This window comes from Microcaecilia unicolor, chromosome 1 (assembly GCF_901765095.1).
Source record: "Microcaecilia unicolor chromosome 1, aMicUni1.1, whole genome shotgun sequence".
NCBI lineage: Eukaryota > Metazoa > Chordata > Amphibia > Gymnophiona > Siphonopidae > Microcaecilia > Microcaecilia unicolor.
This window is the reverse complement of record NC_044031.1, coordinates 104,689,521-104,705,272: the sequence shown is the minus strand read 5'-3', so window position 1 is coordinate 104,705,272 and position 15,752 is coordinate 104,689,521. Positions and strand designations below refer to the sequence as shown.

Sequence of the window (15,752 nt, the reverse complement as noted above, 5' to 3'; positions counted from 1 at the left end):
TCCTAACCAATTCTGCCCACCCAATGACTGATAAAAACTTCACTACTGATGATGTGTCCTACCCTTTTTCTACCACCATGAAAATCTTGGGAATAACTATTGACTGATACCTATCATTTGAACCTCAGGTTTCTGTGGCGATTGAAAAAAAAATGTGGCTTTTGTTTTCTCTTTTTCGTTCCATTTTTAGTGCTATCCAAATTTGATTACAATAATGCTGTTGCTCAAGCCTAAAAGTCTCTTATTAAAAAACTTCAAATAACTCAGAATACTGCGACTTGTCTCGTATGTAAAGCCCCTAGATTCACCAAGTCAGCTCCTCTTTTAATCAAACTGCATTGGCTTCCAATAAACACAAAAGTTACCTTTATAAACTATGTGTACTTGTTTATTAAATTTTATTTGGTCTTTTACCTGACTATATGCAATACTTGTTAGAATTACCTTTACGCAATACTCATCTGACGTCAAGAGACTGTCTTCACCATTTTCTGTGTTGTAAAAATCTTCGTTACAGATCTATTCATGATGAAAGTTTCACATACCAAGCTACTAGGAAATGGAATTCTCTACCCAAGTCACTCAGATGTATTACTGACTACCTGAAATTTCTTAAATTGTTGAAAGCATTCTTATTAAGTGAATTCCTCACCACTGTTGGCGATTGTTATTCTTCTAGTTAATTTATTTCAAAATGAGTCATCTTACTGCTTGGATGTTTTTACCCATTGTTTTGTATTTTCGTTATAGTTCTCCTATTGTAATTTGCTTTAAAGGTCTAATGTAAGCCATACTGAACCTGAACTTGTTTGGGATAATGCAGGGTACAAATGCCAGAAATAAATAATTTTTCTGTTAATGGCTGCACGCTGTTAAACAATATCTATATGGTGGAAAACAAAACATTTTTTTTTTTTGTTACATTTGTACGCCGCGCTTTCCCACTCATGGCAGGCTCAATGCGGCTTACATATTGTATACAGGTACTTATTTGTACCTGGGGCAATGGAGGGTTAAGTGACTTGCCCAGAGTCACAAGGAGCTGCCTATGCTTGAAGTGGGAATCAAACTCAGTTCCTCAGTTCCCCAGGACCAAAGTCCACCACCCTAACCACTAGGCCACTCCTCCACTCCAATATTCAACCCTGTACTAAAATTTTGCTAAAACTGGTCAAAGAGAGGGGATCCCATAAATGCAAGTGATTTAATCAATTAACCAAATAAAACTTCAACTGTTTGGGGGTGGCTATCCAACAACCTTACACTCTTCTCTATAGGGCTACTATCACAGGCTTTTTTTTTTTATTCCAGTAAAAAGCAGCAGCAGAAAACTTCTCCAATTAACAAAGAAAAAACTGCTTTTTCAAAAAACCTCAGAACTTCTTATTCACAAACCTGCAATAATGGAATCCACCCCAGTGAACCCAAAATAATCTAAACACTTCCAATGTATTATACAATACATATAAATGAAGAGAGGGCCAAACTTATTTCCAAAGGATGAGGCCTTTAAAAGTTGGAATGAGATCTTGAAACAAAGTTCACTGGACCTAATGCGTCTATTAATTCAAACCTTGCAGGTTAAAATAGGAGTAACTCAACCACAATTAGAAACTCATAAAATCATGTTGACTTCCTTATAAAACCAGAAGTTTTTGGAAGATTTTAATTATTATTAGCATTTGTATTGCGCTACCAGACGCACGCAGCGCTGAACACCTGATATAAAGAGACAGTCCCTGCTCAAAAGAGTTTACATAAATGATAAATTTCATAAGGAATTTCAAGCCACCAAACATAAGAAACTAGCAAGGGATAGACAAGACTATTCTGATGATATGTATATATCTGGATGAAGCCTCAGGGGAAATCTGATGCCAGTGCAAAACAAGTTAAATATGATTTGTCTTTGGGATCCTCTAGCAGTGAAGAGTCTGCAAGTGAAAATTCGGGGGAGTCAGTACCCAAGGGAACATACATAGGCAGTGAAGGTAAGAAGAACCAGGGGAGACTAGGCCCAGGATGAGGCCAATCCAGACCGAACAACAGAAGACAGAGAAAGGGACTTGTTATAATTTATCCCAGCATGTTTTAACTCCCTCTGAGTACAGTGTTTTAGCTAAGGGTCTTTCATTCATCCCTTCTCAAGGCTATGAACCTTTCCAATTTAGAGTTCATTTTGCGAGACTTGTGAGAACTTTACAGTTGAAATTATAAGTGACCATATTCCTTCAGCATTTTCAAGTGTTTGGTCGTCTGTCCCCTTCCCTGGCCCCCCCCCACCCCCCCCCCCCGGTCCTTACTGACATGGCGATTGACACATTTAAAAAGCTAATGCTGAAATGTTTTGACACTGGAACAGAGACCCCATTATTTTCCCTCTAATAGGACAAAGCAAGAACATTTACCTTTATAAGAGCTAAAGAACAATAGGGATTTAGTAATCAGAAGGGCCAATAAAGGTGGCACCATAGTGGTCCAAAGCAAACAAGGTTATGTGAATGAAGTTCGATGATGACTTTCAGATAATACTGTTTATTCTACATCAGGATCCAACAGAAGTACTTACTTGAATTGCACAACTGACTAATCAGGCGATCCAAAGTGGATATCTGACCAACAATGAATACAAATTTCTTAATCATCAGACAGCTAAGTTGACAATATTCTATATGGTACCGAAAATTCACAAGACACTGGTAAATCCTCCTGGCCATTCCATTGTTTCAGCCAGGGAGTCTCTCCTTGAATGAGTCAGTAAATATGCTGTCATTTAGCTCCTCTGGTTGTACAAATCCTGCCTACTAAAAGGACACTACACTGTTTTTTAATAAACTTCGTGCCCTACATGACATCCCTAATGATGCAATAACGGTTAAGCTGGATGTACCGTCTCTTTACACAGCGACACTTCACATGGAAGCAATTAGAGCTATAGACATGGCATTGAACACTAGACCAAACCCCTGGCCAGTCCCTACTTGAGTTGACAACTTTAGCTTTGAAGAACAATCATTATGTGTTTGAAGGTACAATTGTTTTTTGGGTTTTTTTTTCCACAACTTTCATGGGTGCATTGTTTGCCCCTTCAGTAGCAAAATTATTTATGGCCCACATGGAAAGTTCCAGGATTTATATTATGGCAGAGTTTCAGCAAGCCATAGTTTGGTGGTGTTTCAGTGACATTTATGTTGTGGCAAGGTACGGTGAAGAAACTGAATGATTGCCATCCAACCATTACATTTTCAACATACGTACCATAACGTAACATAAGAACATAAAATAGCCATACTTGGTCAGCCCAATGGCCCATCTAGCTGTTTCCATCAGTGGCCAAGTCAGGTCACAAGTACCTGACAGAACCACAAATACGGCAACATTATTCCATGCTACCAATCCCAGGGCAAGCAGTTACTACATTCCCAGCAAAGAGTTCCAGACCTTAACTATTCGTTGAGTGAAAAAATATTTCCTATTTGTTTTAAAATTATTTCCATGTAACTTCCTTGAGTGTCTCCTAATCTTTGTACGTTTGGAATGAATAAAAAATTGATTCACTTTCACTTGTTGTACACCACTCAGGATTTTGTACACCTGAATCATATCTTCCCTCATCCGTCTCTTCTCCAAGCTGAAGAGCCATAACCCTCTTTAGCCTTTCACATATGAGAGGAGTTCCATCCCCTTTATCACTTTGGTCGCTCTTCTTCAAATCTTTTCTAATTCCGCTATATCTTTTTTGATATATGGTGACTAGAACTGAACACAATACTCAAGGTGAGGTCGCACCATGGAGTGATACAGAGGCATTACAGTATTTTCAGACTTATTTACCATCCCTTTCCTAATAATTTCCTTTTTCCATCTTTTGGCCACCGCTGCACACTCAGCAGAAGATTTCCATGCATTGTCTACACCACCACCTAAATCTTTTTCTTGGGTGCTGACCGCCAAAGGTGGACTCTATCAGGTAACACTGATTCGGATTATTCTTTCCAATGTGCTTCACTTTGCATTTGTCCACATTAAATTTTATCCACCATTTGGATGCCCAGTCTTCCAATTTCCTAAGGTCTTCCTGCAATTTTTCAAAGTTCACATGTGTTTTAACAACTTGGATAATTTTGTGCCATCTGCAAATTTAATCACCTCACCCGTCATTCCAATTTCCGTATCATTTATAAATAAGTTAAATAGCCCCGGTCCCCGTACAGAACCCCACAGAACTCCACTACTCACCCTCCTTCATTGAGAGAAACGACCATTTAACCCTACCCTCTGTTTTCTGTTCAATAACCAATTCCTAATCCACACCATAATTTTATCCTTTATACTAGTTTCCACTATTTTTCCCATTACTGACATCAGGCTTACCAGTCTGTAATTTCCCAGATCATCCCTGGAACCCCTTTTAAAAATCGGTGTCACATTGGCCACCCTCCAATTTTCAGGTACTATGGACGATTTTAACGACAAGTTACATATTACTAACAGCAGATCAGCAATTTCATTCTCGAGTACCCTTGTATGTATGTTATCCGGTTCAGGTGATTTACTACTCTTTAATTTGTCAATTTGATTCAGTACATCTTCCAGGTTCACAGAGATTTTTCAGTTCCTCAGCATCATAACCCATGAAAACTATTTCCAGTACAGGTAGACCTTACATCTTCTTTCGTAAAGACTGAAGCAAAGAATTCATTCAGTTTTTCCGCTATGGCCTTGTCCTCCCCCGAGTGTTCCTTTTGCTCCTTCATGATCTAATGGTCCCACGGATTCCCTTGCAGGGTTTCTTCATCTGATGTACCTGAAAAAGTTATTACTATCTGTTTTAGCCTCTGCAGCAAGTTTCTCTTCATATAATACTACTACTTATTTCTATAGCGCTACTAGATGTAAGCAACGCTGTACACTTGAATATGAAGAGACAGTCCCTGCTCGACAGAGCTTACAATCTAATCAGGACAAACAGGACAAATAAGAGATAAGGGACGTACTAAGGTGGGGTGGGGATGATAAAATAAGGGTACTGAACAAGTGAGTAAGGGTTAGGAGTTAAAAGCAGCATCAAGAAGGTAGGCTTTTAGCCTTCTTAATCAAGGCTTGACATCTGACTTGCCAGTGCTTATGTTGCTTCTAATTTTCTTCATTTGGGTCCTTTTTCCGTTCTTTGACCAAGAAAGGGATCTAGGCGTAGTCGTTGATAATACGTTGAAACCCTCTGCTCAGTGTGATGCGGCGGATACGAAAGAAATTGAATGTTAGCTATTATTAGGAAAGGAATGGAAAACAAAAATGGGGAACATTATGACGACTTTGTATCGCTCCATGGTGCAACTGCACCTTGAATACTGTGTTCAATTCTGGTCACCGCATCTCAAAATATATAGTGGAATTAGAAAAGGTACAGAGAAATGCAATGAAAATGATAAAGGGGATGAGACGAATTCCCTATGGAGGAAAGGCTGAAGCGGCTTGGGCTCTTCAGATTAAGAAAAGAAAGCTGAGGGGAAATATGATAGAAGTCTATAAAATAATGAGTGGAGTGGAATGGGTAAACATGAATTGTTTGTTTACTCTTTCCAAAAATACTAGGACTAGGGGGCATGCGATGAAGATACAAAGTAGTAAATTTGAAATGAATCAGAGAAACTTTTTCTCCACTCAATGTGTAATTAAACTCTGGAATTTGTTGCCAGAGAATGTGGTAAAGGTGGCTAGCTTAGCAGGGTTTAAAAAAAGGTTTGCATGGCTTCCTAAAGGAAAAGTCCATAGGCAGTTATTAAAATGACTTGGGAAAAACCCACTGCTTATTTCTGGGATAAGCAGCATAAAATGTGTTGAAATTTTTGGGATCTTGTCAGGTATTTGTGACCTGGATTGGCCACTGTTGGAAACAGGATGCTGGGCTTGATGGACCTTTGGTCTGTCCCCGTGTGGCAATACTTATGTACTTATACTTTTGGCTGTAATAGCCTCTTTCACCTCACTTTTTAACCATGCTGTCATTTTCTCTTCCTTCCACTTTTGTAAATACATGTAATGCATCTGGTCTGGGCTTCCAAGATAGCATTTTTAGCAACTTCCATGCCTGATATAGAAGCATATTTTCAAAGGACTTAGACTTACAAAGTTTCATAGTAAGCTATGGAACTTTAAGTCTAAGTGCTGTGAAAATGAGCCCCTTAGCATCCTAAGCTTTGCAGCTGATCCTTTCGGCTTCTTTTCAACCATTTTCCTCATTTTATTATAGTCACTCTTTTGAAAATTGAATACAACTACAGATTTCCTTTGTAGCTTCATTCCAGATAGTAGCATTCTAAAGTGATCTATTTTTTTAGAAATTGAAGTAATGTCTGGAAAAGGGGTTTTTCAGACAGAAGTATTTTCTAAATCCACAGATTGTAATACTCTTGTCTTTTGACAGTATGCATCCCTTTCACACACAAAAAAAAAACAGTTTCCCATTTGTGCAGTTTATCTGATATCAAAGAACATGTGACACCACACATGGATTTAAAAGGGCTGAAATACAACTGAGTGATAAATTAGAAAATACGGGGTATCCTGGTAAACTAGTACGCCAGGCTTTAAAAAATTGCTTTGCATAATGAGCGAGATTTACTCTTGAAGGAAGACAGCTCATGGAATCCGTGATCTCATGCATATTGCAATATTCCAGCTTTACACTGAAATTTTGAAAATAATTAGAAAATATTTACGGACATTGGCAGTGCATGAAATTTTTGCAAGCTCTAAATCTATCACTGCATATTACCGCAACTTTAACCCATTAGTGCCCAATATTCCCATAATAAAATCCCATATGGGAACATTGGGCACTAATGGGTTAATGTAGCGGATATGTTGTGCCATTTTGATGTCTTCATCCCAAACATTGGGTCATCTGAAATATGGCTAAAATTGTACAGCTTGCACTATTACATTGGAAGCAATGGAAATTTGGTGGGAAACCAGGAAAAAGCAGATCACCTTACGAAGTTCTACATCTTATAGTTCTAAGGCTGTGGTCTATATCAATATTTGCCCTTGTGGGTTGAGATATATAGGCCATACAAAATGGTAATTAAGAACAAGGATAACTGAACTTAAAAGTTGTATTATAATTTGTTAATCATTGTGCACAAAAGGGGCATGACTGAAGAGCTGCAATGTCTAGCTATTGATCAGGGAGCAGGATAAGAAAAGATATGGTAAATATTTCAAAAATCTTGCACCAGCGTGAGCAGAAATGGATTTTCAAATTACAAACAGTATTCCGCAATAGTTTGAATGGTCCTATGGAATATGAGGCATTCTTTTGAGCTATCTTCTATAAAAGATTTTGGGATTTGCTCCTTAAGTAGTAGTAATAGGTGGAGTTGTTTTGAATTTGGACTATAAATCATATGCCATTGTGGTTTCATTCGTGAGCATGTCAACTGTTCCTCCTGACACAGCTATTGCGGAACAAGGGAACCCTTTCCTTGTCGAGGATTGTTTGACATGCCGGCATGTCCAGAAAAAAAGTGTTTTTGGAGATTGCACTAAGTTGTTGCACAAAGTCCTGTTTTCAGATACGTTTTTGGATTTACATGCTGTACACAGCCTTTTGTTTTTGCTTTAAGGCTCACACTTTTGTATATTTTATTTTATTGCTTTTGTATCCCACATTTTCCCACCTATTTGCGGGCTCAGTGTGGCTTACAATACATTGTGATTAATGGAAGTATAATTTGTTACAATAAGATTTTTCTGGGTTACATTGTGAAGAGTTAAGAGAAGACAAAGTCAATTTGTTACAATCTGGAAATACAATTTGTTACAATACAATTTTGGGTTACTTTGTGAAGAGTTAAGAGAAGACGAAGTCAATTCAGAATATCATTTGGGATATTTCAATGGAGTGTAACAACGGGTGATGATAAGACGATAGAACAATAACCTGAGAATGCTAGGGTGTACCAGTTTTATCTGTGGGTAGAGTTTTAGGTGTGGTGAAAGTAAGGGGAGGGGAATTCAGAGGGAGTGTACTTATGCGTTTCTTTTATTGTATATGGACTTCATGTGTTTTGATCTTTACAGTAGATTTTCTCAAAGAGATGAGTCTTCAATAACTTGCGGAAGTTGGTTAACTCGTAGATCGCCTTCAAGCTGCGCGGCAGTGCATTCCAAAATTGCGTGCTCATATAAGAGAAGGTTGATGCGTGCCGTACTTTGTATTTTATGCCTTTGCACTTAGGGAAGTGTAGATTGAGGAAAGTTCGGGATGATCTTTTGGCATTTCTGGGAGGCAGGTCTATTAAGTCAGACATATAATACAGTATAATACATTGGAAGCCTTTAGATTATTTTGTGCTCACTGGGGTGGTTCCCATTATTGCAAATTTGTGAATAAGTAATTCTGGGATTTTTAGAAACAGTGATCTTTGCACGCTAATGTTGCCAGTTAGAACATGGCTATAAACAGGGAAAATGAAAAATCAGTCATTGTATGGATAGGATTCAACAGTGGGCATGGAATAATATGATGAAACTGAATACCTCAGGGATCTCCGCTTTCACTGATTCTCTTCAATCTAATGATGTTACCTTTGGCCAAAGCATTGTCTAACCAAGACCTAAATCCATATATTTATGCCGATGATGTGACAATATATATTCTGTTCAGAAACTGCAGACAAAATAAATTGCAGCTTCCAAATTATGAACTCATGGGCAGACGCTTTCCAACTAAAGCTGAATACAGAAAAGACAATGCCTATCATCATCAACTATCCCAACATAAACACACCAAACCATACTCTCCCTGTTGCAGACACCCTGAAACTCCTAGGCGTAACAATTGATCGCAATCTTAATCTAGACTGCCATGTAAAAAATGTCATAAAGAAAATGTTCTATGCAATGTGGAGGCTCAGAAGAGCAAAACCTTTCTTCCCAAGAGAGACATTTCACGTATTGGTGCAATCATTGGTTCTGAGCCATTTGGACTACTGTAATTCCTTATACGCGGGATGCAAGGCACAAATCATCAAGAAATTCCAGACAGCCCAGAACACCGCAGTCAGATTAATATTTGGCAAGGCAAGATATGAAATTGCCAGACCCCTTAGAGAAAGCCTGCATTGGCTCCCACTGAAAGATCGTATTGCATTCAAGATATGTACCTTGGTCCATAAAATCATTTATGGAGATGCCCCATCATACATGTCAGACCTAATTGACTTACCAGAGAGAAACAACAAAAGTTCATCACACACCTGCTTAAACCTTCATTATCCCAATTGCAGAGGACTTAAATACAAGTCTGTACACATACATCCAGTTTCTCATACACCTGCACACAACTATGGAATGAATTACCGATTGCCATAAAAACAACACATGACCAGACAACCTTCCGAAAGTTATTAAAGACCTACTTATTCATAAAGGCATATAATAAAGATTCCCCATAACGATCTGACTTCCTAATTATTCCAATCACAACTATTAAGGAACCCTATCTGTTCATCCTAATTACATCCTCACGACTGAATATTATATCGTGTCCTGATATCATTATGTTATGTTGATCTTTCAATCCACTTCCAATCCAATATGATTTACTTATGTACTCTTATTTGTAAGAATTGTAAAATTATTATTTCGTTAATATGATTGCTATGATATTCTATGTACCCATCTGTATCTCTATTCTGAAATTCTTATCCTATAATGTGTACATGTTGCAAGCCACATTGAGCCTGCAAATAGGTGGGAAAATGTGGGATACAAGTGCAGCAAATAAATAAATAAAATACTACTAAGATGTCAAGATTACTGTTCCTAATGCTATTTTGTTACCCTCACGTAAAACTTTACCAGTACAAGAGAAATCGAGAGATCTTAGAGATTCCTCATTGTCTTTTGAGCCTTAGTTAACCATTTAGCAATCCTATTTTGATGAAATATTTCCTTTGTTGGTTCACATGTTATCACAACTGGACTATTGCAATGGTCTTTACCTGGGTCTGTCTACGAGGCTACTGAACAAACTTCAACTTATTCAGAATACTTCAGCCAGATTAATTTTTAGGATTAGAAAATTTGACAGTGTTCTGCCTTTTCTATCTAAATTGCATTGGCTCCCTGTACAGGCTCAAATATCTTTTAAATCAGCTTGTTTCATGTTTCAAATATTTTACGATCTTACTTCTGAATTTGTAATTATATTGCCGTTTGCTCCACTGCTTAGACATTCTACTCAGATCAATTGTTGCTTCACTTGCCTACTTCTAAAGGGGTTCATTTTAAAGTATATTCAATGACTCTTTCATTCCGTGCAACTTCAATCTGGAATACCATACCTTTATTTATCAGAACAAATCCAAATTATTTGTCATTCTGCAAAAAATGTAAAACTTTATTTTGCAAATTTTGAATAGGTTATGATTCTCTGAATTTATTTTTTTTCTTTTTTGTTTTGCTTAGATACTTTGATGCATTCTAGGTATTGTATTTTAGTTACTGTATTCCGTTTTTGTAAACCGCATTGGACTCTGAAGTGGGATAAAGGTCAATAAGCCCTGAATTGGTATTTTTCCGCTGCAGTAAAAATGGCCTTAGTGTGCCAGAAAGACCTGTGTGACGGTGCGCTAAGGCCACTTTTACTGCAGTTTAGTAAAAGAACCCCTTAGACTGTGAGCCCACTAGGGAGAAACTATCTGAATATAGTATGAAAGGTGGTATATTAAACTCATCACCCCTCATTTCAGAGGAATGTCAAAAAATGGATCACAATGTCCAATTAAATTTTACTTCTCTTTTCAAGGAAAGGAAAAATAGAAATATAAAATCTTTTTTAATACCTGTTTTTGTTAAGAAAAACAAAACATATTTCAGCAGTTAAATTTAAAACACACTGAGAATCAAAACCACATCCATGCAGTAGCTCACATGACTTTAGACTGAAGGAACTCATGAGGCAGTGACTGTATAGGAAGTCCCATGCATGTTCAGAAAATTTTAATTTCCTGAGCTCTGTGAAGGTCATTTGTGTTGCCGAAATTGGGATGATGCTACTCACTTGTGTGTCTGACTCATCTTGCCTATCAGTGCATAAAAGACACATCCTAATGTGGGATTATCACCTGAGGGTTGGAGATGGAGGTGGCAGAGTGAATTGCTGAACATCAGGTGTGAGGCACATTAGGTTGTAAGAGGCTATGAACTGTTTGCAGTATTCAAGACTTTAGTCAGTGCTGCTATTCTTTATGCGCTAAAACAGATTGCAGAACAATTCCACATCAAACATTCCATATTTTACTTTTGATCAAGTTTAATGCTTGAGACTTAGTCACTGAGTTTAGTCAGTGAGCTTATCCTAAGAATAACGTGTAGAATCCAATTTCCACCAAAAGCAGTGTATCAGGTGTTCTCCAGAGTTCTCTGGCCATGAAGAAATGTTGTAAAACCTCCAATGAGGCTATAAGTGAACATAATAGTAAAAGCAGATGTATACCTTGCCCAACAGTTGGTGGAGAAGGAGTAGGCACGGCAATGGGAATGCCAATACTGCTGCTTCCACTGTTTTCTCGACTTCCACTTCCTCCACTACTACCACTGCAACACAAATCATAACCATGCTTAATTACAAGAAAAAAATATCATATTCGGATGTCATATCCAAATCTGATAAAACTAGTTGTGTTATAAGTAACTAGGAAAATCATCATCAATCCAAATCAACTTTACCTGGTAGATCAACTGTCTTCTGGTGTTGTATATACAGTCAAACCTGTTTAATGTCACATTTAAGGGACCGTTCAAATTGTGTGACATTAAGCGGAGTTGACATTAACAGGAGTTTTTACCTTAGATACATTTACAATGTATAAAAGCAGAAAAGGCAGAGTCAGATGTTAGTTTTCATATTTCTGCTTTTATTCAAAGGAGCTGACGCACTCATACAGTACAGAGAACATGAAAGGGAAACTGACATTCAAATATGTTGATCTGCAGCTGAAAAAGTGTGTGATTCTATACTGCGAGATATCCACTGGTCTGTTAATTAAGACGTCCTGAATACAAGCCATAGCATTGAAAACATCCTCCTGTACATCTGTCAAATTGCTAATGAAACCTCATGATAGCTGAACACAGGAATCCCACGGAGCAAGCAAACAGAAAACCAAAAAGCAGGAGACTGGAGGCAGCTTAGCAGACATGGGATTTAAAAAATGTAATACAGTACTTTAATTCATATAACAAATAAAATAGTCCTTAGTTATTACTACATAAGACTTTTTTTTTTTTTTACTGTTACATGGAAGACTCGACATGGCACCGTGTTTCGGCTTAAAGTGCCTTCCTCAGGAGTCTTGAAAATATTGGTTCAGCAATTAGGAACAAAAACAGCTACATATAGTCGCAGATGGTCTTTAAAAAAAAAAAAAAAAAGTGGACAAACTAATATGTTTTAAACCAATCCACAATTACCACGTAAACTTTTGAAAGATCACGGAAAAAAAGCACAATTCTTTTGCACACTGCAGAGGATTGTGCTTTTTTCCATGATCTTTCAAAAGTTTACATGGTAACTGTGGATTGGTTTGAAACATCGTTTTCTGTCCACTGTCTTTTTAAAGAACACCTGAGACCATATGTAGCTCTTTTTGTTTCTATTGCTGAACCAACTTTTTAAAGACTCCTGAGGCATGCACTTTAAGCTGAAACACTGTGCCGTGTTGAGTCTTACATGTAACAGCAAAAAAAAAAAAAAAAAAAAAAAAAAAAGAGACTTATGTAGTAATAACTAAGGACTATTTTATTAGTTATATACATTAAAGTATTGTATTACATTTTAAGTCCCATTGTCTGCTGAGCCTTCTTCAGTCTCTCGCTTTTTGGCCAAACTGCTAATGAAAGCACGCACTGTTCCGAAAGCAGGTCACAGACTATGCAAGTGTTAAAAGTGGTTGTTCCTTTAAAGGTTGTTTCATCCATGTCATCTTCAAAACATTCTGAATCCTCCAGAGCAGATTTGTCATTTTTACATCAACTTGCTGTAATTTCTTCAATGGACTGTGCTTCTGTTGTAATCAATTCATCATCAGTTGTTACAAATTCTTCAAAGGTTACTGAACTGTCCGAAACTGCAACCACTCCTTGTCACACAGCATCGCTAAAGGCTTATCAATGTCAACTATCACCAGCATCTTGAGGTGTATATGATGTATCAGACCACCTTGCAAAAACAATTGATGATCATGGCCTAACTAAATTCCATGCAGTATGCACGAAGTTGATGGCAATTTTGATATCATGTCAGCCGATCGGCTTCTGTTCCACAGAAAGCAGAATATACCACACAATTCGCTTTCTATACTGGTTGAATATAAAAATGATACCCTGGTCACAAGAATGAATTGCACGTGTGTTTGGTGACAGAAAGACTACATTTGTTGCAGTCCGGTTCCTGATGTCAGTGTGAACCAGGCAACTGTCCACAAACAGAATTTTCCTTTTGTTTCTTTTTTTTTTTTTGTCAAATGCAACCACCCAATCTGCCTGTCATCCATGTGCATTTGTCTGTCTTGGAGGTTACCTGAAGGCTTCTAACATTTTTGAAACTGTGTGGATTTTATCATTTTCCAATTACAAACATCGGACACTTTTCAGTGCTGGACATGTTGAAGCAAACTACAGCTAATAGGCAGTCTTTTGCTCTTTTTCCACCACAGCACTTTTTTTTTTTTTTTTTTTTTGAAGCATAGTGTTCGGTCTGGTAGCAGTTTGTAAAAGGCGCCAGCTTCATTCATGTTGAACACATCATCTGGTCTGTAGCCCTCCATTATATCTGGCAAACAGGAAAGCCAGTCATTAACCGCCTCCTGCTCTACACTGGTACACTCACCAGCTACAACCTTGATACTATGGCTTTTTGTTTTAAGCGGTCAAAAAAAGCTTAGTAGCAGGTGTTCTCAAAGGACAGCAGGCATATATTCTCAAATGTGGGTGATATGATCCATGAGCCTGATGCAGACACTGCAAAGTGCAGTGTCATTTAAAGTCTTTGAGGCAGTGCCCCACCACAAATGTGGGGATGTCTTCCCACCCAACGCACAAGAGTGGGGTCAGTAGTACAGTACTAAAGCTAAAATGTCAACTCCAAGGGGAGGTGGGAGGGATGAAAATATATGCCTGCTGTCCTCGGAGAACATCTGCTACAGGTAAGTAATTTATATCTTTCTCTAACAACAAGCAGGTATAATTTTCTCATATGTGGTACTCACTAGCTACCAGGATCACAATTAAAAATCATTTTCTGCAATTAGAGAGACTAGTGAGCCTGGTGGGGGAAAAAAGGGTCATAGGGCAGTTGGCTCTTTAATAAAAAGAATCTGCAGGGCTGCTTATCCAAACCAACTATCCCACCTGGAATGCTGCTTCAGACAGTAGTGAGCAGTGAAGGTGTGGAAATAACACCACATAGCTGCCTTACAAATGTCTTCAATGGAGGCAGAGAGGAAATGGGCTACTGAAGTTGCCATGGCCATTAATGGTCAGTCTAGCCTCAGCACACGTATAGCAGATACCATCAACTTGGCTGGCAGACTGAATGTTTGGTGATGGCTATCTACAATCTATTAGGATTGAAGGATACAAAAAGCTAGGAGGATCTCTGATGGGGTTTTATATGTCTTGATAGTATGCTAGAGCATGCTTGCAGTAGAAGGCATGCAGCAGTGCTTCTCCAGGATTACAGTGTAGTTTAGGGAAGACGACAGATAGTACAATGGATTGATTGAGATGGAACTCAGATACTACTTTAGGAAGAAATTTAGGGTGGGTTTAGAGTACAACTCTGTCTTGGTAGAACCAGGTATAAGGAGGATCTTTCACAAGAGCTTGAAGCTCACCGACTCTTCTGGCAGAAGTAAGGGTTATTAAGAACACTAGCTTATATGTGAGAAATTTTAGAGAACAAGAATCAAGCGGTTCAAATGGAAGTTTCATGAGAGCTGTTAGGATGACTTTCAGATTCCATGCCACTGGAAGCAATTTGATAGGTTTGATATGAAACAAACCTTTCATGAATCTAATTAATAAGGAATGATCTGAAACTGGTTTATCATCAACTTTAGAATGAAAAGCACTGATAGCACTCAAATGTACTCAGAGTTATTTTTGAGGCCCACTGAGAGAAGCGTTCACTGAAGAATTTGGAAGTGAAGATGAGCCAATAACGTTACATGGACTGTTGAAGGCAGGCATCTGTTGAGCAGATACTTGGGTGGAGTTGAACACCTGAGTGGCAAGATGTTTTGCCTTTGCTTGAAGGAGGGCTTTGTTCTGAGTAGTATCAATCAGAGCTCCAATGAACACTAAGGTCTTAACTAGCTGAAGATGTGATTTGAGGTGATTGATCACAGGGTTCGCTTCTTAGTTGCAGGAATGTATGGATAAGGGTGGCGAGTGGATGTTTGAGAATGGGCTTGTTTTAAATCTGAGCAAGACTGAAGTTATGATTATTGGAATGAGTATGGAGGATGTATGGCCAAATTCTATTTAGATTAATGATGTTCAACTGGCAGTTCAGAAGGAGACAAAATTGGTACTTGTAGTACTGGATTCTAAGCTTACCGTGATGAGTCAAGTTAAAGTAATTTAATCCTCCTTTTCCAGTTTCATCTATTGCAAAAATTGAGACCAATGTTGATGGTATCTAATTTCCAGGATGTAGGGTAGAATGTGGTCTTCAGTAA

At 38.1% G+C, this 15,752-nt stretch overlaps 1 protein-coding gene across 1 annotated transcript in view; it reads right to left on the bottom strand.

Moving 5' to 3' along the window:
• Positions 1-15,752, bottom strand: part of ABI1 (abl interactor 1) — a 212,429-nt gene that overhangs the window by 79,013 nt on the left and 117,664 nt on the right. Inside the window, exon 7 of the mRNA XM_030201021.1 lies at positions 11,507-11,607. Coding sequence (XP_030056881.1) covers positions 11,507-11,607 — 101 coding nt within the window. The remainder of the gene's footprint in view (positions 1-11,506; positions 11,608-15,752) is intronic.